Source organism: Coenobita brevimanus, unplaced genomic scaffold, assembly GCF_032717465.1.
Source record: "Coenobita brevimanus isolate Jiangsu-jjx unplaced genomic scaffold, ASM3271746v2 jjx.HiC_scaffold_128, whole genome shotgun sequence".
Classification (NCBI taxonomy): domain Eukaryota; kingdom Metazoa; phylum Arthropoda; class Malacostraca; order Decapoda; family Coenobitidae; genus Coenobita; species Coenobita brevimanus.
In genome coordinates, this window is record NW_027642100.1 from 129,789 (window position 1) to 149,387 (window position 19,599).

Sequence of the window (19,599 nt, forward strand, 5' to 3'; positions counted from 1 at the left end):
AGTCGGGAGAGGAGAATCTTCGCATAGATGGTGCTTCCTCCTTGCATGTAGTTGAAACCGGCTTATCAGATGACCAGGAGTATATCTCTGGGCGTTGTATGACGAGTGAGACAGTCGTGATTGATCCGTTCACAAGTGGAATGATCCCGTTAGAGACTGAAATTTCAGGGTGGTCCTTTGGGTTATTCTCACCTAATCCTGGTAGTACTTTCGCTGCTATGCTGTGGCCAGGGATTGTACAGATGGTCCCGGGCGAGGCGGGAGGAAAGTCCAGGGTTTATGTTGCCTACACTAACGCCACCCCTGACCGGGTCAGTATATCTGGCAGGTACAGGGTGGGGACAATAGAACCGTTTGAGGAGATAATGTGGGACGAGGATCAGGAGGATGAGCAAGGGCAAATAACTGGTGTGACACAGGGAGAAGGGAGATTAACTAAGCTCTTTCTAAAAGTAGATGAGTTATGTCCACCGGAGACTAAGGAGAATGATGCTCTCAAACGTCTAGTGCGAAAGCATCCTCAAGTGTTTGCCTTGCCTGATGAACCACTGAATATTACACCTTATTTCCTCCATCACATCTGTGCAACAGGACCGGTTGTAAACCGTCGTCCTTATAAGGTACCGGTTAAGTATCACGAAACTCTTAGGCAACAGCTAAATGAACTAAGGGAGCAAAATATAATACGTCCTTCTAGATCACCATATTGTTCACCCTTGGTCCCGGTGGCCAAGAAGGATGGTGGACTAAGAATTTGTCTCGATTTTCGTCATTTGAATAAGCAGATAACATCAGACCCCTTCCCATTGCCAAACATTGCACAAATTCTTTCCCAGTTAGGAGAAAATACTGTATTCAGTAGCTTGGATTTGAGGCAAGGATACCATCAGATCCCTCTGGATGAGGCGTCACGACCGCTGACCGCATTTTCCTCACCAGACGGTCATTGGGAATATAATAGTCTACCGTTTGGCTTAAAAGATGCCCCTGCTGCGTTCCAAAGGATCGTTAACGAAGTCCTGATAGGACTGACAGGGCGTATCAGTCATACTTACCTGGATGACATAATTGTCTATGGTGAGGATTTTGATTCACATGTACAGAACCTAGATGAGGTCCTTGCCAGACTTAAGGAAGCTCAACTTACTCTTAAGTTAGAGAAGTGCAGTTTTTTCAAGGATGAAGTGTCTTACCTAGGACACTTAATTTCTGCAGAAGGCTTGCGGCCCCAACCGGATAAAGTCCGAGCCATAAGGGAAATTGCTGTTCCTAAGACACTGAAGGAACTCCAATCTTTCTTAGGGTTAGTTAATTATTACCGTAGATTCATAAGTGACTATGCTAAGATTGCTCTGCCTCTCACAAAACTGACTCGTGGAAAGAAGGAAGTGAAAAACAGTAAACAAAAAATCGAGTGGAACGATGAGGCTGATCAAGCTTTTAGAAGTCTGAAAAGTAAGCTTACTGACGACATCGTACTCAAGTTTCCCTCCTTTGATAAACCATTCTATCTGACAACTGACGCGAGTGGTACTGCGATAGGTGGGGTATTACAACAGGATGATGAGGATGGGCACCTTAGGCCGTTGACATATTTTAGTAGAGCATTAAATAAAGCTGAGCTTAATTATGCCACTATCGAGCAAGAAGCCTTAAGTATTGTGTACGGATTGCGGATAAATCGGCCTCTTGTCTTGGGATACAAAGTGATTGTGCAGACGGATCACCGACCCCTCACGTGGCTCTTTAATGTGAGGGAGCCTTCTGGCAGAATAGCTAGATGGCAGATACCGGTACAGGTTGCCGAATACGACTTAGAGGTATCCTACCTGCCAGGACACCAGAACCGAGTGGCTGACGCCTTGTCACGTCTTCGCAGAGAGCAAAACGAAGATATAGAACTTATAGCTGTTACGAGGTAAGTAGAGAGTGGAGGACACGACACATGGTCTTCTCATAGCCTTCATCAGCCTCTGAACCACGTAGTCTCGTCTGCTTATACTTGCACTCCTCATACTCCTAATCAGACCTCAGAGCTACCTATCCAAGCCGTATATTACTGTTATCCTGTGTTCTTTTTATCGTTCTTCTTTTTTTCACTTTTTCTGGCCCCATTCATGCCTTTCTGCGTTTTGCTTAAATCTTTTGCTCTCTTTATCTCATACTCTGTTTTTTTTGTTTTTACTCTCTGCTCTTTTTCTCTTATCCCTCCTCTTTTTCTCTAGTATTCCTGCCACGGTTCGCAAATTAAATATTTCACGGTTTATGATGCAGATACGAGGCCGTAAGTAATGACCAGGCAAGATGATATATTGAAGCCGTTGCGAATCAAACAGACATATATGGTAAAAGGTCAGACACAGACTTACACATGCACTTCTAAACTGAACTGGAGTAAAGATATATATATATATATATATATATATATACAGAGAGAGAGAGAGAGAGAGAGAGAGAGAGAGTAACAGACAGACAGATTATAAATTTTTCTTTACCGAACAAACTCACACACCGTAAACACACACAGACACAGACACAGACACAGACACACACACCATCTTCTACTTGTACACAGAACCGGCGAAATTTGGGCTGTCACACCCGTAGACTTTCAGATAGCATGATTTCTTATATAGCGATTTTATGGGCGACCGAAAGTTAGGTTAGGTCACTTTGGGCAGGGTTTGGTCTGATTAGATAATTTTTGGTTGGGTTGGGTTCAGATCGACTAGATATAGACGGATTAGGTTAGATTGCTTTAGAATAGCTCGGTTTTGATATATTTTGGGTCGGGTTCTATTGGGGTGGGTTAGGCTGGGTTAGGTTTGGTTGGATTAGGTCATTTGGGGCTTGACTGGGTTTCGTTAGGTCGGGTATGGTATGGTTAAGTGAGACTGGGTAGGATTAGGCAGGGTTAGATGCGGTTAGGCTGCGTCAGTATTAGTTAGGTTAGGTATGGGAAGGTTACGTGAGATTGTGAGGTTAAATACAATTAGACTGGGTTAGGTGAGGTTAAGTTAGATTAGATAAGGTTAATTTAGGTTGGATTTGGTCATTCGAGGTTAGGCAGGGTTCAGTTCCAGCAAATATGGATAGGTTAGGTAAGACTGGACTAAAACAAATTGGTTTATGCATTGCAGTCTTTTGTTGGGCGGTCCTTCCAAAGTCAAGCTTCACAAGAGGTGGACGTGGTTTTGTGTGTGTGTGTGTGTGTGTGTGTGTGTGTGTGTGTGTGTGTGTGTGTTCTAATACAGTCTCCCCATTCCTCTTATTTTTTTTACGTCATTATTATCCACACAAAAGAAACCTACTGTAACTTATAAAAGATACTGTACCCACACAGTGAAATTGTGGGAAGTGCCATAATAGAACGAATTAAGTCCGACCAGAATCGTATTCTTCCATATGAATAGTTATCTATCTATCTATCTATTGCCAGACGCCTCAATCCCGTTTGGGGTGGCCACAAACAAATCGCCTCCAAGTCGCCCTGTCCCCCGCCATTTCACTGCCCTGCTCCCAACTCACACCCCCCTCTCTCATATACCTCTCCACCCCATCCCTCAATCTCATTGTCGGCCTCCCCCTCCCTCTTCCCCCCTCCGCCTCACTCACATACACTCTCTTCGTCAGTCTTTCACCCTCCATCCTCTCCACATGGCCAAACCACCTCAGTGTGTTCCTCATAACGCTTCCTATCACATCCACATCCACACCACAACGCTCCTTTATATCCTCATTCGTCAGCCTGTCTCTCCACGTGACTCCACAGGCTCCTCTTAAATAACTCATTTCCACTGCTCTCACTCTTGACTTGTGTCCTTCCAACAATGTCCAAGCTTTACTTCCGTACGTTAGAGTTGGTATCACAATACTGTCATGTAGTAACTTTTTCACTTCCATACTCACTTCTCTGTTTCTTATCACTGCTTTCAAGGAACCAGCAACCTTTCTTCCCTGCTGTACCCTTTCAAGCACTTCACCCTCCAAACCTCCATCCTTACTCATCACACTGCCCAAATACTTAAACGTACTCACATTTTCCAATTCCTCACCATCCAACCTCGCTATACATTCACTAACTTCACCTCTCTCAAAGACCATCACTTTACTCTTCCCTACATTCACCTTTGGGTTCCGTTTCTTACACACTCTCTCAAACTCATTCATCAAGCCTTGCAGCTCTCCTTCGTCTTCACTCAACAACACAGTATCATCTGCAAACAACAGTACAGGGAGTTTCCAAACACTATCTTCTCTCACCAGGGCCACTCCAACATCCACTACCCTACCTTGTACCTCTTTTATTACCCCATCCATGTACAGATTGAACAACCATGGAGACATGACACATCCCTGTTTCAAACCAACTTTCAAAGAGAAAATTTCACTTAGTTCACCATCCACACGCACTGCAGCCTTCGCACCATCGTACATACTCTTCACAGCATTCAACAACTTCCCATCTACTCCATATATTCTTAACACTTTCCACAATCCTTGTCTATCCACCCTGTCATATGCTTTTTCCAAATCCATGAAAGCTGCATACAACTTCTTTCCCTTCTCTAGAAACTTTTCCACTAAAGATCTAAGAATGAATATCTGATCTACACAACCTCTTCCCTTCCTAAAGCCTCCCTGTTCTTCTCCAACTAATTTCTCTGTTCTTTCTCTAACTCTGTCTATAAGTATCCTACCATACACTTTTCCTATTATACTAAGAAGACAAATGCCCCTATGATTACCACACACTTCTTTTTCCCCTTTTCCTTTGTACAAGGGAATAATTATACCTGACTTCCAATCCTCCGGGACTCTACCTTCCTCCCAGGCCAATCTGCATATCTTCCACATCCATTCTACTACTATCTCTCCCCCATGCTTCAGCATTTCACCACACACTCCATCAATTCCTGGGGCTTTCCCCGATTTAACTTTCTTCATTGCTTCCACAACTTCTATCCTACTGATTTCTTCCTGTCTTCTCACCTCCCTCCTTCTCCCAGCCATTCCCCAGCCAGTTATACTTGCATTACTTCCATCCTCTACGTTCAACAATTCCTTAAAGTGTTCTCTCCATCTGCTCACTTTTTCTCCCTTCTCCACTAGTAATCTACCATTTTTATCTTTCACTCCCCTGCTAACTTCACTTCCACCCTGTCTTACTCTTTTCACTTCTCTCCAGAACATTTTCTTACAGTCCCTCCACTTTACACTCAAATTCCTTCCAAATTCCTCATCCACTCTCTTCTTACTCTCTCTTACTAATCTTTTCACCTCTCTCTTTCTTTCCACATATAACTCTCTCTTCCGCTTCTCAACTTCTTCCACGCCCCTATTTCTCATCCATTCATTGTATGCTTTCTTCTTTTGTGTCACAGCCTGTTTCACCTCTTCAGTCCACCACGCTGTTCCTTGCACCCCCCTCCGTCTTCTCTTCCTTCCACACACCACATCACATGCTGCACATATTTCTTCTGTAAATATCTTACACACACCTTCCACGTCTCCCATCTGCTCCAATTCATATTTGCCCAATCGTTCCTCCACTTCTCTCTTATACTCTGCCTTTTTCTCATCCTCTTGTAACCTCTCCACTCTCCTTGCAACTACTCCTTCCTCTCGTCTTTCCCTTCTTCTATTCCTCCATCTTACTTGCATCCTAATTCTGGCCACCACCAAGTAGTGGTCAGAAAGTCCACTCCCCCAACCTCTATACACTCTTGCATCCTTTACACATCTTCGCATCCTTTCATCCACACACACATAATCAATCATTGCCTTCCTTTCATTCAGTTCACCACCCACCCTTCTCATCACTCGCCATGTATACCTGTGGATCATTTTATGCCTGAAGAGGGTATTGGCTATCACCAGCCCCTCTCCCAGCACAAATGTCCACTAACGCACTGCCATTCTCATCTATCTCAGCAGGCACACCCCACTCACCAACTATTCCATCCACCTTCACATTACCAACTTTACCATTCATATCACCAATCAAAAACACTCTCTCATTCCTTCCAAACTTTTCCATGCACACTTCCACATTTGTCCAGAACTCTTCTCTCACTCTTCTAGCACGATCTTGCGTTGGCGCATACACACACACAATCGCCCACATTTGTATTCCAACTTTCAACTTTACCCACACAATCCTTGACCCAACTGATCCATACTGTCTTATGCTCTTCTTCCATCTTTTACTCACAACTATACATACTCCTTCCTTTGCCCTCTCATTCTCATCTACTCCTGCACATATACCCCATCCATACTCCCATTCTCTCACACTTTCTCCTTTCCATTTTGTTTCAGTTATTCCACATACATCCACTTTCGCACCCTCAAGCACCTGGACAATCTCTCTCTCTTTCACCTCATCGACACAGTGAAATCAAGACCTACTGTAACGACATCTTACACTGAGATGGTTATATCGTGAACATGGGCCTCGTCTAGTTCCTATGTTGGTATGTAAACCCAAATGCTTAACATCTATCTATCTATCTATAGCCCGACGCCCTAATCCCGCAAAAGGGTGGCCGCAGAGAAAACGCCTCCAAGTCGCTCTGTCACCCACCATTTGACTACCCTCCTCCCAACTCACCCCCCCCCTCCCTCTTATACCTCTCAACTCCATCCCTCCACCTCATCCTCGGTCTACCCCTCCCTCTCCCTCCCTCCACCTCACCTACATACACCCTCTTATTTAGTCTTTCATTCTCCATTCTCTTCACATGTCCAAACCACCTCAGTGCATTTCTCCTAATCTTCTCAACCACATTCACATCCACCCCACAACGTTCCTTCACTTCTTCATTCGTCAACCTGTCCCTCCACGTCACTCCACATGCTCCTCTCAAGTAACTCATTTCCACTGCTCTCACTCTTGACTTGTTCCCCTCTTGCAAGGTCCACGCCTCGCTTCCATACGTCAGGGTAGGGATCACAATACTATCATGCAGTGACTTCTTAACTTCCATACTCACCTCCCTATTTCTCATCATTGCTTTCAGTGCACAAATAACCTTCCTTCCCTGCTGTACCCTTTCACGCACTTCATCCCCCAAAGTTCCATCCTTACTCATCACACTACCCAAGTACTTGAATGCACTCACATTCTCCGTATCCTCACCAACTAACCTCACTGCACACTCTGTGACTTCATTCCCCTCGAATACCACAACTTTACTTTTGTGATGAGTAAGGATGGAGGTTTGGAGGGTGAAGTGCTTGAAAGGGTACAGCAGGGAAGAAAGGTTGCTGGTTCTTTGAAAGCAGTGAAAAGAAACAGGGAAGTGAGCATGGAAGTGAAAAAGTTACTACATGACAGCAGTGGCGGTGCCAAGGGGGGGCTTGGGGGCTGAAGCCCCAATAATGAGCCAAGCCCCCCCATCAGCCCCCCCAATATTGACAGATTCCAAAGGCGAATTTAGGCAGAACGTCCCTTATTTGAACTTTCAATTTTGTATTACTATTTACAAATAATACACAAAAGTTGACGAAACGAAGTGTTATAAGTTTAGGAAAAGATTCAAGACAATAGATTAAATCGTGATTATTATTTTTAGCTGTTAGCATTTAGCAGATTCTGAATGATAGTAATTTCACGGAAATTACGGAAAATTTATCAGTTGACTCAACTTCTAAGGAAAACTTCCAGCCTAGTTCTAATACTAAGGGTAACTTATGTTATAATATATTCTGTGAAATTCTTGTAATTCAGATGGTTAGTTTACATATCCTATAATGAAAATGATAAGTGAAAGTAAAATACAGCATTATTTTATTAAACTACATTAGCCATTCTTTTAGTGTATTACGACTGTACGATTATTATCTCGTCTTCAGAAATATAATTGAATGTCGATTATGTCATAATTCGAGGCAGGAAGTTAATAAATTTGAATATATTTGATTAAAATGAAGTAAAGGATTCACACTGCTATAGGGCCTACATGGTCCTAGGCTCCTAGCCTAGCCCAGCATTAACGAATCGAGTGCACGATGAGCCATTCCTGTTCGATTCCTGTCAGCTACCAGACCAGTCTACCACGCGACGCGGTTGTGTGTAGATCTCCGAGTCTGTTGGCTGTTAATTGCTTAGTGCAGTAGACACTGAATTACTGAGCAGCTGAGCTTATTAGTTGTGGTTTTCGTCTTGCACTGATTTACAGGTATGGTGTAAGTTGATTTTTTTCTACTTACAAATGTATATAGGCTACTATAAGATTATAAGAAGCTGTGGAAGGAAGAATAAAATAGTGTGAAAATATCTGGTCTGTTGTAATGCTAATATGCAGTTTTATGCTTCTGTGATCTGTGTGCTTGTTTATGCTGTTTTCCCTGTTTATGAAAGTAACTGATGGTGGTTTATCATATTTGATCACATAGGCCGGTTTGATTATGGAACGCTACCTGTTACCCAAGATTCCCAAGAAGAGGCTGCGAGATGATGATCCTCCTACAGACACACCTGCTGTTAATGAGGACCTGGACAGTGGTGATCGTGATTGTGAGTCTGCAGCCTTACTAGGTGAGGCTAGTGCAGAACCCCAGCCACAAGAGGGCACTTCTCACACCCATGGTGAGAAACTACTACCTGGACCCAAGGACCTGAGCCAGCTTCCAGATAGTGGTCCCACCTGTCCAGACTTGAAGAGATACCCAGCCACAGAATACAGTGGCCAGTCAAGGTCATTCAACAAGAACTGGCGTGATCATCATTCGTGGCTGGAGTACTCCACGACCCTAGATGCTGCATTCTGCTTTGCATGTCGTCATTTCGGTCATGTACACTTAAGCAAATGTGAGAAGTCCTTCACCCATGACGGCTTTCGGAACTGGAAGAAGGCAACCTCATCTCTGAAGTCTCATGATAATTCAGCAGGACACAAGTTCTCTATGCAAGCTTGGGCAGAGTTTAAGATGCAGAAAACAACAGGTTCTAGGATCCTACATGCTTTTAATACCAACCATGAAAAAACTGTAAAGGAAAACAGACATTACATTAGAGCAGTAATAGACATACTGCTCTACACAGCCTGCCAAAATGTTGCCCAAAGAGGTCACAAGGAAGACACTGATTCTGGCAACAAAGGTAACTTCCTGGAACTGCTGGACCTGATTTCCAGGTATGATGACATTGTCAAAAAGAAACTGAGTGGTGGTCCTGGCAATGCTAAATATACGCACCACGATATCCAAAATGAACTGCTCGCCATCATAGCTTCAATAATCAGAGAGGACATCAGCAACGAGGTCCTAAGAGCAGAGCATTTTGCCCTAATGGTGGATGAGACCAAGGATGTCAGCAAACAAGAACAGCTGTCCATTGTGGTGAGGTATCTCCACAAACAGAGCCTTCATGAGGTGTTCCTTGACTTCACAGCAGCCGAGGGTCTGGATGCAGACTCATTGCTCAACAAGATCTTGGAGACCCTGGCCAAATGTGGTACTGACCACAACGCCTGCATTGGCCAGTGCTACGATGGAGCTGCAGTCATGTCAGGGCACATCAGTGGTATACAGGAGAGGTTTAGGAGAAAGGTACCACAGGCTGTGTATGTCCACTGTTATGCTCACAGGCTCAACCTTGTGCTCGTTGATTGTGTACACAATATCCAGGCTGCAGCAGAGTTTTTTGTGGCTATACAGAGTTTGTACAAGTTCTTCTCTATGTCAGTAGTACATGAAGAATTTATAAAGGTGCAAAAAGAATTAAATCCCACAAGGCAGCACATAGAGTTGAAGCAACTGTCTGACACAAGATGGACCTTCCAACATGCTGCTTGTCTGGCAGTGAAAAGAACCCTACCTGCCATAGTGACAACCTTGAAACGTCTCATGGAGGGAGACAATGCACACAGAGCCACTGAGGCAAAGGGCCTGTGCATCCTGCTAGATCAGCAATTTGTGACAATTCTGATGGCCATGGAAAAAGTGTTACTGATGACCAAACAACTGTCAAACCACCTCCAGTCACATGACCTTCAGCTGGCCTCTGCAGAGGACTTGATGCAGTCTGTCATGTCTGGACTGACAGAAATGAGGACTGAAGCTGCCTGGAAGGAGTTAGAGGAGGCTGCTGAGGATTTGTGCAAGGTAGTTGGGATACGCACTGAGACTGAGCGTCCAGGTAGACAACGATCTGCTCCCAGACACCTGGATGAATTCATCATAACATCCAGTACAGGTCAGAGGGATGGAGCTATACCAGATGCCAGGAGAAGGACCTTCTATGCCATCACAGATAGAATGCTCAATGAGCTGAGCAGGCGATTTTCATCTGATGCCTGTAATGTTCTGATGGGTGCTGCTGCCTTGAATCCTAAGCACATTACATTTCTGAACAAAAAAGCGCTGTCAGGAATGGCAGCCAATTATGGAGTGGCAGAGGGTGATCTTGCAGTGAAGGTCCACCAATTGACAAGACTAATAGCTAGGAAGAGAGACAATGGCCTGGAAGTGTCCACACCACTTGAGCTCGCAGCCATGCTGGAGCCATACAAGGATGCCTTTATAGATCTGTATAAACTTGTATGCATTGCAGTGACCCTCCCTGTCACCTCAGCTGCCTGTGAGAGGAGCTTCTCATGTCTGAAACTCCTCAAGACATACTTGAGGAACAGCAGTGGCAACAACTGCACCAGCAACCTTGCTGTAATATCAATTAATTCTAGGAGGGCTAAACAGCTGAACATTGATGCCATTATAGACACATTTGCTGCCAATCACCAGAACAGGCGCATAGTTTTAAAGTAACGTGACAGTCGTTACACCTTGATTTAAAAATTCTTCTGATTCTTCAGATTGTATCAACTTCATTACATAGAATTTTTTTCTGTCATGTTAACTGCTTGCTTACACATGATGTCTAAATTAATTGAGTTAAACTTCAATCTTATGGAATAAACGAGGATGAGGTGGAGGGATGGAGTTGAGAGGTATATGAGGGAGGGGGGGGGGTGAGTTGGGGGGAGGGGAGTCAAATGGTGGGTGACAGAGTGACTTGGAGGCGTTTAGTCTGCGGCCACCCTTTGCGGGATTAGGGCGTCGGGCTATAGATAGATAGATAGATGTTGCGTATACATTAATCTGAATTTCCTTGCTAGTTTTATGTCTTTCATTTGGCAGAATTTTTGATGAGATAAGAAATGTTATACATTAACACCGCAGTTTCAAAGAGTACAGGTGTCTAAAATGAACCTCAGTACATTCGGATATTATGAATATGTACATACCAATTTTCCATCAACACTTCAGTTTGATGACATTTTGTGAAGCCCCCCCACATTTTACCCCAGCCCCTCCTCAGCCCCCCCAATGAAAATTTCCTGGCGCCGCCACTGCATGACAGTATTGTGATACCAACTCTAACGTATGGAAGTGAAGCTTGGATGTTGTTGGAAGGACACAAGTCAAGAGTGAGAGCAGTGGAAATGAGTTATTTAAGAGAAGCCTGTGGAGTCACATGGAGAGACAGGCTGACGAATGAGGATATAAAGGAGCGTTGTGGTGTTGATGTGGATGTGATAGGAAGCGTTATGAGGAACACACTGAGGTGGTTTGGCCATGTGGAGAGGATGGACGGTGAAAGACTGACGAAGAGAGTGTATGTGAGTGAGGTGGAGGGGGGAAGAGAGAGGGGGAGGCTGAGGATGAGATGGAGGGATGGGGTGGAGAGGTATATGAGAGAGGGGGGTGTGAGTTGGGAGCAGGGCAGTGAAATGGCGGGGGACAGGGCGACTTGGAGGCGATTTGTTTGTGGCCACCCCAAACGGGATTGAGGCGTCTGGCAATAGATAGATAGATAGAACTTTCAGATTCCTCCTCCTACACACTGTCCCAAATTCATTCACCAAACCTTGCAACTCTCATTCATCTTCACTCAACAATACTGTATCATCAGCAAACAGCAACACCGGAAGCTTCCAAATGCTTAACATAATGTCTGAATTAATGGCATATCTGTCACACTGATCAGAATTAAGACGTACTGTAACGATATCTTATACATGTACTTTATGGGTTATAACCAGGACAACACAACTCTCATCTAGTTCCTATGTTGATATATAAACCCAAATATCTAAGTATGTATGGACGAACTAATGGCATACTCATCATATTTATCAGAATTAACTTATTATAAATCAATTACTTACATACTAGGTACTGTGCTATATAATGGAGTAGTTTTCTCAATATTCATTGTACTCACCAAAGATCCTGAGATGGGTGAAAACAGAGGAGGACGGTACACACTGTCCCTGCAAGGAAAATGGAATGATTACTATAACTGCACATTATATGGCTACATAAAACTAATATTATAAATGTGGATTTCTCTCAGAATAAGGCATAAAGAATTGTCATTCCAATTTGCGAATATCTCTGCACGTACATGTTATCTCATGCATGGTGTACACTAACATTTTTTTTTATATATATGCTTGCCTAGTGAACGTGTGAGTGAATGTGTGAATATTTTATGTATACATGTGTGTGTGTGTGTGTGTGTGTGTGTGTGTGTGTGTGTTTGTTTGCTTCGTGTTCCATGTGTTTTCTGTATCTGGTGCTCCGTTATTCGTCTGTTTTATATATTTTGTTTGTGCTTTGTGTTACTGCAGCTTTATATGCTTGTATGTCTTGTGTCTCGTGTGACTAAAGGTGAACTGCTTAAGAACAGTTCCTTTTATAGATACGATTGCTTCTTCCGGAATACAGAAAATGTTTTCAGTTTATTTCGCTCTGTGGACGATTGTATAACAGCGTCGTGGAAAATACTGGAATTAGAAAAACTGTAGTAGATACAGCCTTGTGTACCAGATATCCTGCCCAAGTTTCATTAGCAGATACGTTGTCCAAGTTGAATTAAATCGTATGAAGTAAGAATAAGCTTGAAGACGTTGCTGTACTGAAAGTCGTTGGATATGCCTTGTTTTATGTCTTTTCGTATGTGGCTGCGAGATAACAGACTCAGGTTCAGTCTTTTATGGCAAGCGTTAATAGATATCTCAGTGCCTCCTACTTCCCTCTCGTGCAAGGGTGTATATTATCTATTACACTCCTGCTATTGGTAATTTGTCAAGAGCATGTTTTAAGCTTCCTACCTCCCTCGTGCAAGGCTTTTTACTGCTGATTACACACACCATAAAGGGAGTCGCACACGTCCTGTCTGATTATACAATGACAACTCTCTCAAATCATTCATGGTCTTCTCATAGCCTTCATCAGCTTCTGAACCACGTAGTCTCATCTGCTTATACTTGAACTCCTCATAGTCCTCATCAGCCTAAGAACTACCTATGATTACCATCCAGCACGGTAAATATTTCCCTGGTGTACAGGAAACCATTTGGCTTGTCACTCAGTGTAGAGTCACCCACAGGCAGAAGGAAGGGGAAAGAATGAAGGAAAGAAAGACAGAAGAGGGGTGTAAAGTCACCTGTAAGCAGAAGGATGAGGAAAGAATTAAGGAAAGAAAGAGAGAAGAGGATGGAAGGAAAGAAGGATGGAGGAGAGGAAAGGGCAAACCCTCGAGAGCAGCTCTACATCGAGTGAGTGGATGGTGAGCGCTCCCACCTAATAATAATAATAATAATAATAATCTGGCCTTTTGTTTCTCAAAAGCGCCAGTTCTTCCTTTTGGGAATTCACTAGCGCTCGACACACATACATTATTTTTACAATTACAAGAATTGTGCCATTTCTTGTATATAATACAAGCTACATCATATATACATGAAAGTGGCAAAAATTAAACCCTATAATCATCCGTCATAGTACCTCTCTCCAGGTCGTAGCATTTTGAAAAAAGAAAGGCTTTCAGCTGTCTCTTAAAGGATTCAACAGTAGAGAGTTATCTTATGGACAATGGCAATCTGTTATATAATCTAGGGGCTCTATATGCAAAAGAACGATCAGAGAAAGATGACTGGTGAATGGCTCCTGGCTCATCAAGACACAAGGAATCATCTTCACTGCGTAACATCACACCCGGGCGTGTCGATGGGAGTTTTAACAATTCAGCAAGATACTTCGGTTCACCAAACTTAAGAACCTTGAATGTAATAAGACACAGTTTAAATTCAATTCTAGCCTTTACTGGTAACCAATGCAACTCAATCAGAAACGGGGTAGTTGAGGTTCTCGGGGGGAGACCAAAGATAAGCCGTGCCGCCCTGTTCAACACAGACTGAACTTTTGTTAGTATATTATTTGGAAGACCAACCCACAGTGAATTACAATAATCAACACGAGACAAGACCACTGCATGGACCAATGTTAAGAGGAACTGTCTATTCAGGAATCTTTTCACAGAGTACAGATTCCTGATATGCAAGTTACACCCTCTTACAACCTGATTAATGTGTTCTTTGTAATTTAACTTAGAATTAAAATAAACACCCAAATTTCGAACAGAACTGACTGGATGCAGCTGTGACACGCCAATGTTCAAAGCCAGGGCATTGTCATTCTCATCACCCCTTCTGTTTCCTCTAATGATGATGATCTCAGTTTTACCATCATTCAGCTTAAGTTTCCTCTTAGCCATCCAAATCTTAATATCAGACATTAGAGATTCAAACTTTATCTTAGTATTGTTGATATCTGACATCTTAACATAGAGCTGGGTGTCATCAGCATAAAAATGATAGGACACATCATGAGCATCAAGTAGAGACGATAAACTACTTATGTAGATAGTAAATAGAATTGGACCCAAAACTGATCCTTGAGGGACTCCAAATAGAAGAGGAGCAGAATCAGAGCTAGCGTAATCAACAACCACTCTCTGAGATCTGTCCAACAGATACGACTTAAGGAGCAAAAGGGCACTATCACGAATGCCATAAAAATACAGATCATCCAACAATAGTTTATGATCTACTGTATCAAAAGCTGCAGACAGATCCAAAAGAACTAGGAGAGAGGACATCCCACTACAAGTGTTTGCCACCAAGTCGCTCTGAATCCTTGTTAGTGCAGTTTCAGTCGAATGGTATTTTCTGTATGCTGATTGAACAACAGGAACAACTCTGTTGTGTTCCAGTAGTGGCACAAGTTGATCGAGTATGGCCCGCTCAATAATCTTGGATAAAAAAGACAGGTTAGAGACAGGACGATAATTTGTCATGCTCTCGACATCAAGGCCAAGTTTCTTAATTAGGGGCCTAAGCAAAGCACGTTTCTCAGACTGCACAAAATTACTTTCTAAGAAGCATCTATTTATTATGTTGCAGATAAAGTCTGCAGCGTGCTCATACACATCAGGCAGTTGTGACATGTTACATGGATCGAGTGAGCAAAATGTTTTATTAAGTTCTCTGATGTAACATTTGACTTTGTTTACATCCAGTGGATGAAATGTTGAAAGCAAATGATCCCCGGTGCACCGTGGCTGGAAGTCAACTGAGTACGCTTCACTAGGAGGACTGCTATCTAAATCACTTCTTATGCGAGATATCTTACTTGTAAAAAATGAAGCAAAATCAGAAGCCAATTGGACATCAGATAAAGAAGTTGGTTTAACAATTACATTCCTCCGACCAACCAAATTGTTCACAACTGCAGACAATTTTTTTTGATCACCACCACATGAATCAACTTTATTTTGATAATACCTAGCCTTTTGGGCTTTTACAGTGTGAACGACTGCTCTTCTCGCAAAAACATAACGCAAACGAGTTACTTCAGTCCGTTGCAAGCGCCACTCACGCTCTGTCCTTCTACGTTGTCTATGCAAAGAATTAATGGATGGACCATACCACGGAGAATTATCACGTACAGTGATTGTTTTTACTACCTCAGGACAATAATGGTCAAAAATTGACCTGAGCTCGTTGTTGTAAATATCAACCAATTCACCAGAAGAAAGACTTGAAGAATCGATGGAGTTTAAACATTGATCAATTTCAAAACACATCAACTGGCGGTCAACATTGTTGTAATTTCTGAACCTGATGACCTTCTTATATGAAGGGGATTTCGGGACACCAAAACTAAGAGTGATCAGAGCATGATCAGAGATGAGGGGGTCAAATGAGTCAACCTCCACATCTGATACGCGCCTGCAACCAACAGGGGACAAGATCAAGTCAAGGACATGTCCTGAGACATGAGTTGGATTACTCACATGATTGAAAAAATTGTTCTGGGTGATCAACTCAAGGAATTCTGAAGAAAATAGTTTTGACTCTGGACTGTCAACCCAATAATTGAAATCACCACAAACAAGAAGTCCTCCAGGTCTAAGAGAAAACCCTTCAAGAAACTGCCCAAACTCCTCCATAAAACCTCGATCTCTGCCCGGATGACCTGGTCGACAGACAATTGCAATTCTAATAGTATTCTGATGGAAATTTATTAATACTTCCATAAATTCAAATGATGATGGGGTCAGGTCTGAGTCAATGAGAGAAACGTTTGCAAGTGCTGCCGAATAGATGAATGCTACGCCTCCTCCCGGATAATCAGCAGCAGGCCTGGGAATACTAATAATAGAATGTGTCTTAGGCAAAGCATTACGAATAATATCGATATCAGACTCATACAACCAGGTTTCAGTCAAGCACAATATGTCAAGCTCTTGCTGATTTAGGGTTTCATTAATATAGTCTATCTTATTACGGATGGAACGAATATTTAAAAGACCCATCCTTAACTGGTTCAAGAGGGATGTAGTCAGTTTTTTGAATGGTCAAAATTGGTGTTCTCAATCAATCTATTCCTATGAGAAATCATAATTGGACATTCTCTACTTGAAGCAAAATGGGCAACCACCTGTGACTTTGAATTAGCATCTTATTGTCTTAAAGAGGAGCAGCTGATGCATTTGGGAGAATTTCTGTTACTACAGTCCTTAGATTTATGGGCTCCAGCACAAAAGACACATTTAGGTTCATCACTTTTCCTAGAACATCTCTCAAATGTATGACCAAAGCCTTGACAGTGATGACACTGTGTAACCCAGAATCTATCGAAAGCACGGCATCTTGTAAGATCCACATAGATGTAATTGCCCTGTTCTACAATGGAGGATCTTACCTCTGGCGACATCTTCAAGACAGCAGTTTTGGTGTCATTCTTTGTCCTTGTGAAGAGAAGGTTGAGGGTACAACCCCAATCAACAAGCATCTTAATTTTATTGTTTTTTCTCAGAATATTTGGGATGATGTCAGAGTCATCCAAGGAAGAGGAAAGGCCTGTCACGGTCATTTTAGGCAACATTTTCTTTGGCTCTGATATGCAAAAAGTGCCCTCAGAGCCAAAATGATCAGTCAGCACCCCAGTTGCTTCTCTCTTGGCCTCAGCTGACGGAAACTTCATTACCAGCCCACCAGCCTTGGTCTTAAGGCAGCCGTCAACCGGTACCGAGTTAAGTACGCCTCTGATGTCTTCTGGTCCCATCTGATTTGTCAGGGCACTAGCGCCACTCTCTGGTTTCACAATCAGTACATGCTGACTATGAATGGATTTTTTCTGGCCATGAGCACTGATCTCAATCACGCCCCCAGGCAGATCCTTCCCTCCCCCCACGAGAGACCCACGAACAGCATCCGCAAATGACTTGGCCTGATCTTGTGTGACCGCCACAGGTGATGAGACCTTGGTCTCTAGTGCCTCCAGTCTATTTGATACGTCTCTGATTGCTTGAAAGATTGGCCCAATAACTTTATCTTCATACTCCTTCTTGGTACTACTTCCTCCACCAGCCAAGACCTCGTCTGCTGGTGCAACACACTGGCTACACAGCCAGCGAAAGCCCAGCTGGTGGCTCCTCTTCATGAATGGATAGTCGCCTGCATCCAAATTTTCACAAGCTATGTGAATCCACTCGCTGCAGTAGGCGCACTTCAGTGCTTGTGCACTTTTTGCTACAGACCTACTGTAGCGAGGGCACTGGTGTTGTTTACTCATGATAAAGGAGAACAAAAAAAACAAAAATGACAACAACAGCAAAACGTACAGTATATACAATACTACCCGGGAAAAACCCGGGTAGCGCCGCCCCCGTTTGTGTCACCCTAATTTAGGAGGAAAAAAAGAAAACCGAAGGAAAAAAAAGCAAAAAAAAACAGAAATGGAAAAAAAAACAAAAAAACAGGGTGTCTGCGAGGTCACCACGAGCAGGTGGGGTACGACTTGACTACCCTTCTAGGAAAGGTAATCCAAACCGAGGTGCCCAAGAAGTGCTGAGATGGTATTGAAACTTTTCCCAATTCGAGCTTTACAGCAGCAACAAATACGTCACTTAGGCAAGACCTCATTGGTTACGATACTGCCACTGCGCAAATAATAATAATCGTAATAATAATAAGTACTTTAATAACCCTGTCTCCTGCCATTTCACTGATCCCCCCCTCTCATATACCTCTCCATTCCTACCTTATCCTCAGTCTCCTCTTCCTCAACTCCCTATGCCAAATGAGGAGGATGGTGGACCGTAGGAGAAAGAGAACTTCTGGTTTCCTGTCCAGGCAGCTGGCTGGTATTAACGTGGCAGCTGGTTGGTATTAATTTGGCTTTCTTCTCCCCCCCCTCCTCCCTCTCTGTAGGCGGTTTCCATGGCTCAGTCAACTCACACACCTGAAAATATACTACACATTAGTTCTTTCCTTTCAAACCTTGATTAACAAAAGTAGCTTGTTGGCAGCAAGAACATTATCATCTGGAGACAACATGAGTTAAATAACTTATCAATGCCAAATGCAAGATGTTTTCAATAATAATTCATCCATCCATCCATCATCCAATCCTACATTGCCCCATGTGGAGCATAGGAGCCCGGGGCTAGGTAACTGGTCCCGACAATTATGATGAGAGTGACCAGCCTCACTCATCCCACAGTGGCATTACATAAGCAATCAACCCCAAGCACCCCTTGGATATAAACCTTCACCGGCTCAATCCAATTGGAACATCACAATTACCCACTAAATCACCAGGCGCTAAAATTTGGCTATATGGTTCCAACCCAGCATAGTAAATGGTTTCCTGGTGCACAGGAAACCATTTGACTTGTCACTCAGTGTAGTCACCCACAGGCTGAAGGAAGGGGAAAGAATGAAGGCATCCCCACACATCATTCAAGGCCCTGAAATTCTGATAATACAAAACAGGCATAACTATCCACACACAGGGTAGCACGGGCCGAACAGGGTAGTACTCCCAATGGGAATGGGAATGGGAATGCTGGTGATAGGAAGAGCTGGAGCTCCTGTTTCACTAGCTATCTAACCATCCCCCTTTGCTGACCTTTTCAGTGTGACAGTAACATGGAGAGTAGACCAGCATACTCTCCCAAACATTTCCTCTAATCATCTATGCACTACACCACATGCACACTACATTTCACACAACGTATCCCACTACGTTACAGGGGTTGGCGCCAGCAAGGGCATGCGGCCAGAAAACTTCGCCCCCGTTACCTACTGGCGGACTTCTGGGGGGAGGCGTGGCGGGGGTTCCGCCGGCATAGATCATGGGTCCAGGGCGAGATGGGGCTCAGGCCTGTGCTAGAGGGTACAGGGCATTGCGGTTCCCAGGCTGCCGCTTACGCCCAATAGAGAGGGGCCCAAACCTGGG

At 43.5% G+C, this 19,599-nt stretch overlaps 1 protein-coding gene across 1 annotated transcript; it reads left to right on the top strand.

The window, feature by feature from the left end:
• Positions 1-8,412: 8,412 nt before the first annotated feature.
• On the top strand, positions 8,413-10,770 carry LOC145389560 (zinc finger MYM-type protein 1-like). The gene has a single exon (XM_080264821.1). The coding sequence runs from the start codon at positions 8,413-8,415 to the stop codon at positions 10,768-10,770; it is 2,358 nt and encodes a 785-aa protein (XP_080120947.1).
• Positions 10,771-19,599: the final 8,829 nt, after the last annotated feature.

What these genes read in the sequence shown, in the direction of transcription:
- LOC145389560 (XM_080264821.1), top strand. Translation starts at nt 8,413, where the DNA reads ATGGAACGCTACCTGTTACCCAAGATTCCCAAGAAGAGGCTGCGAGAT.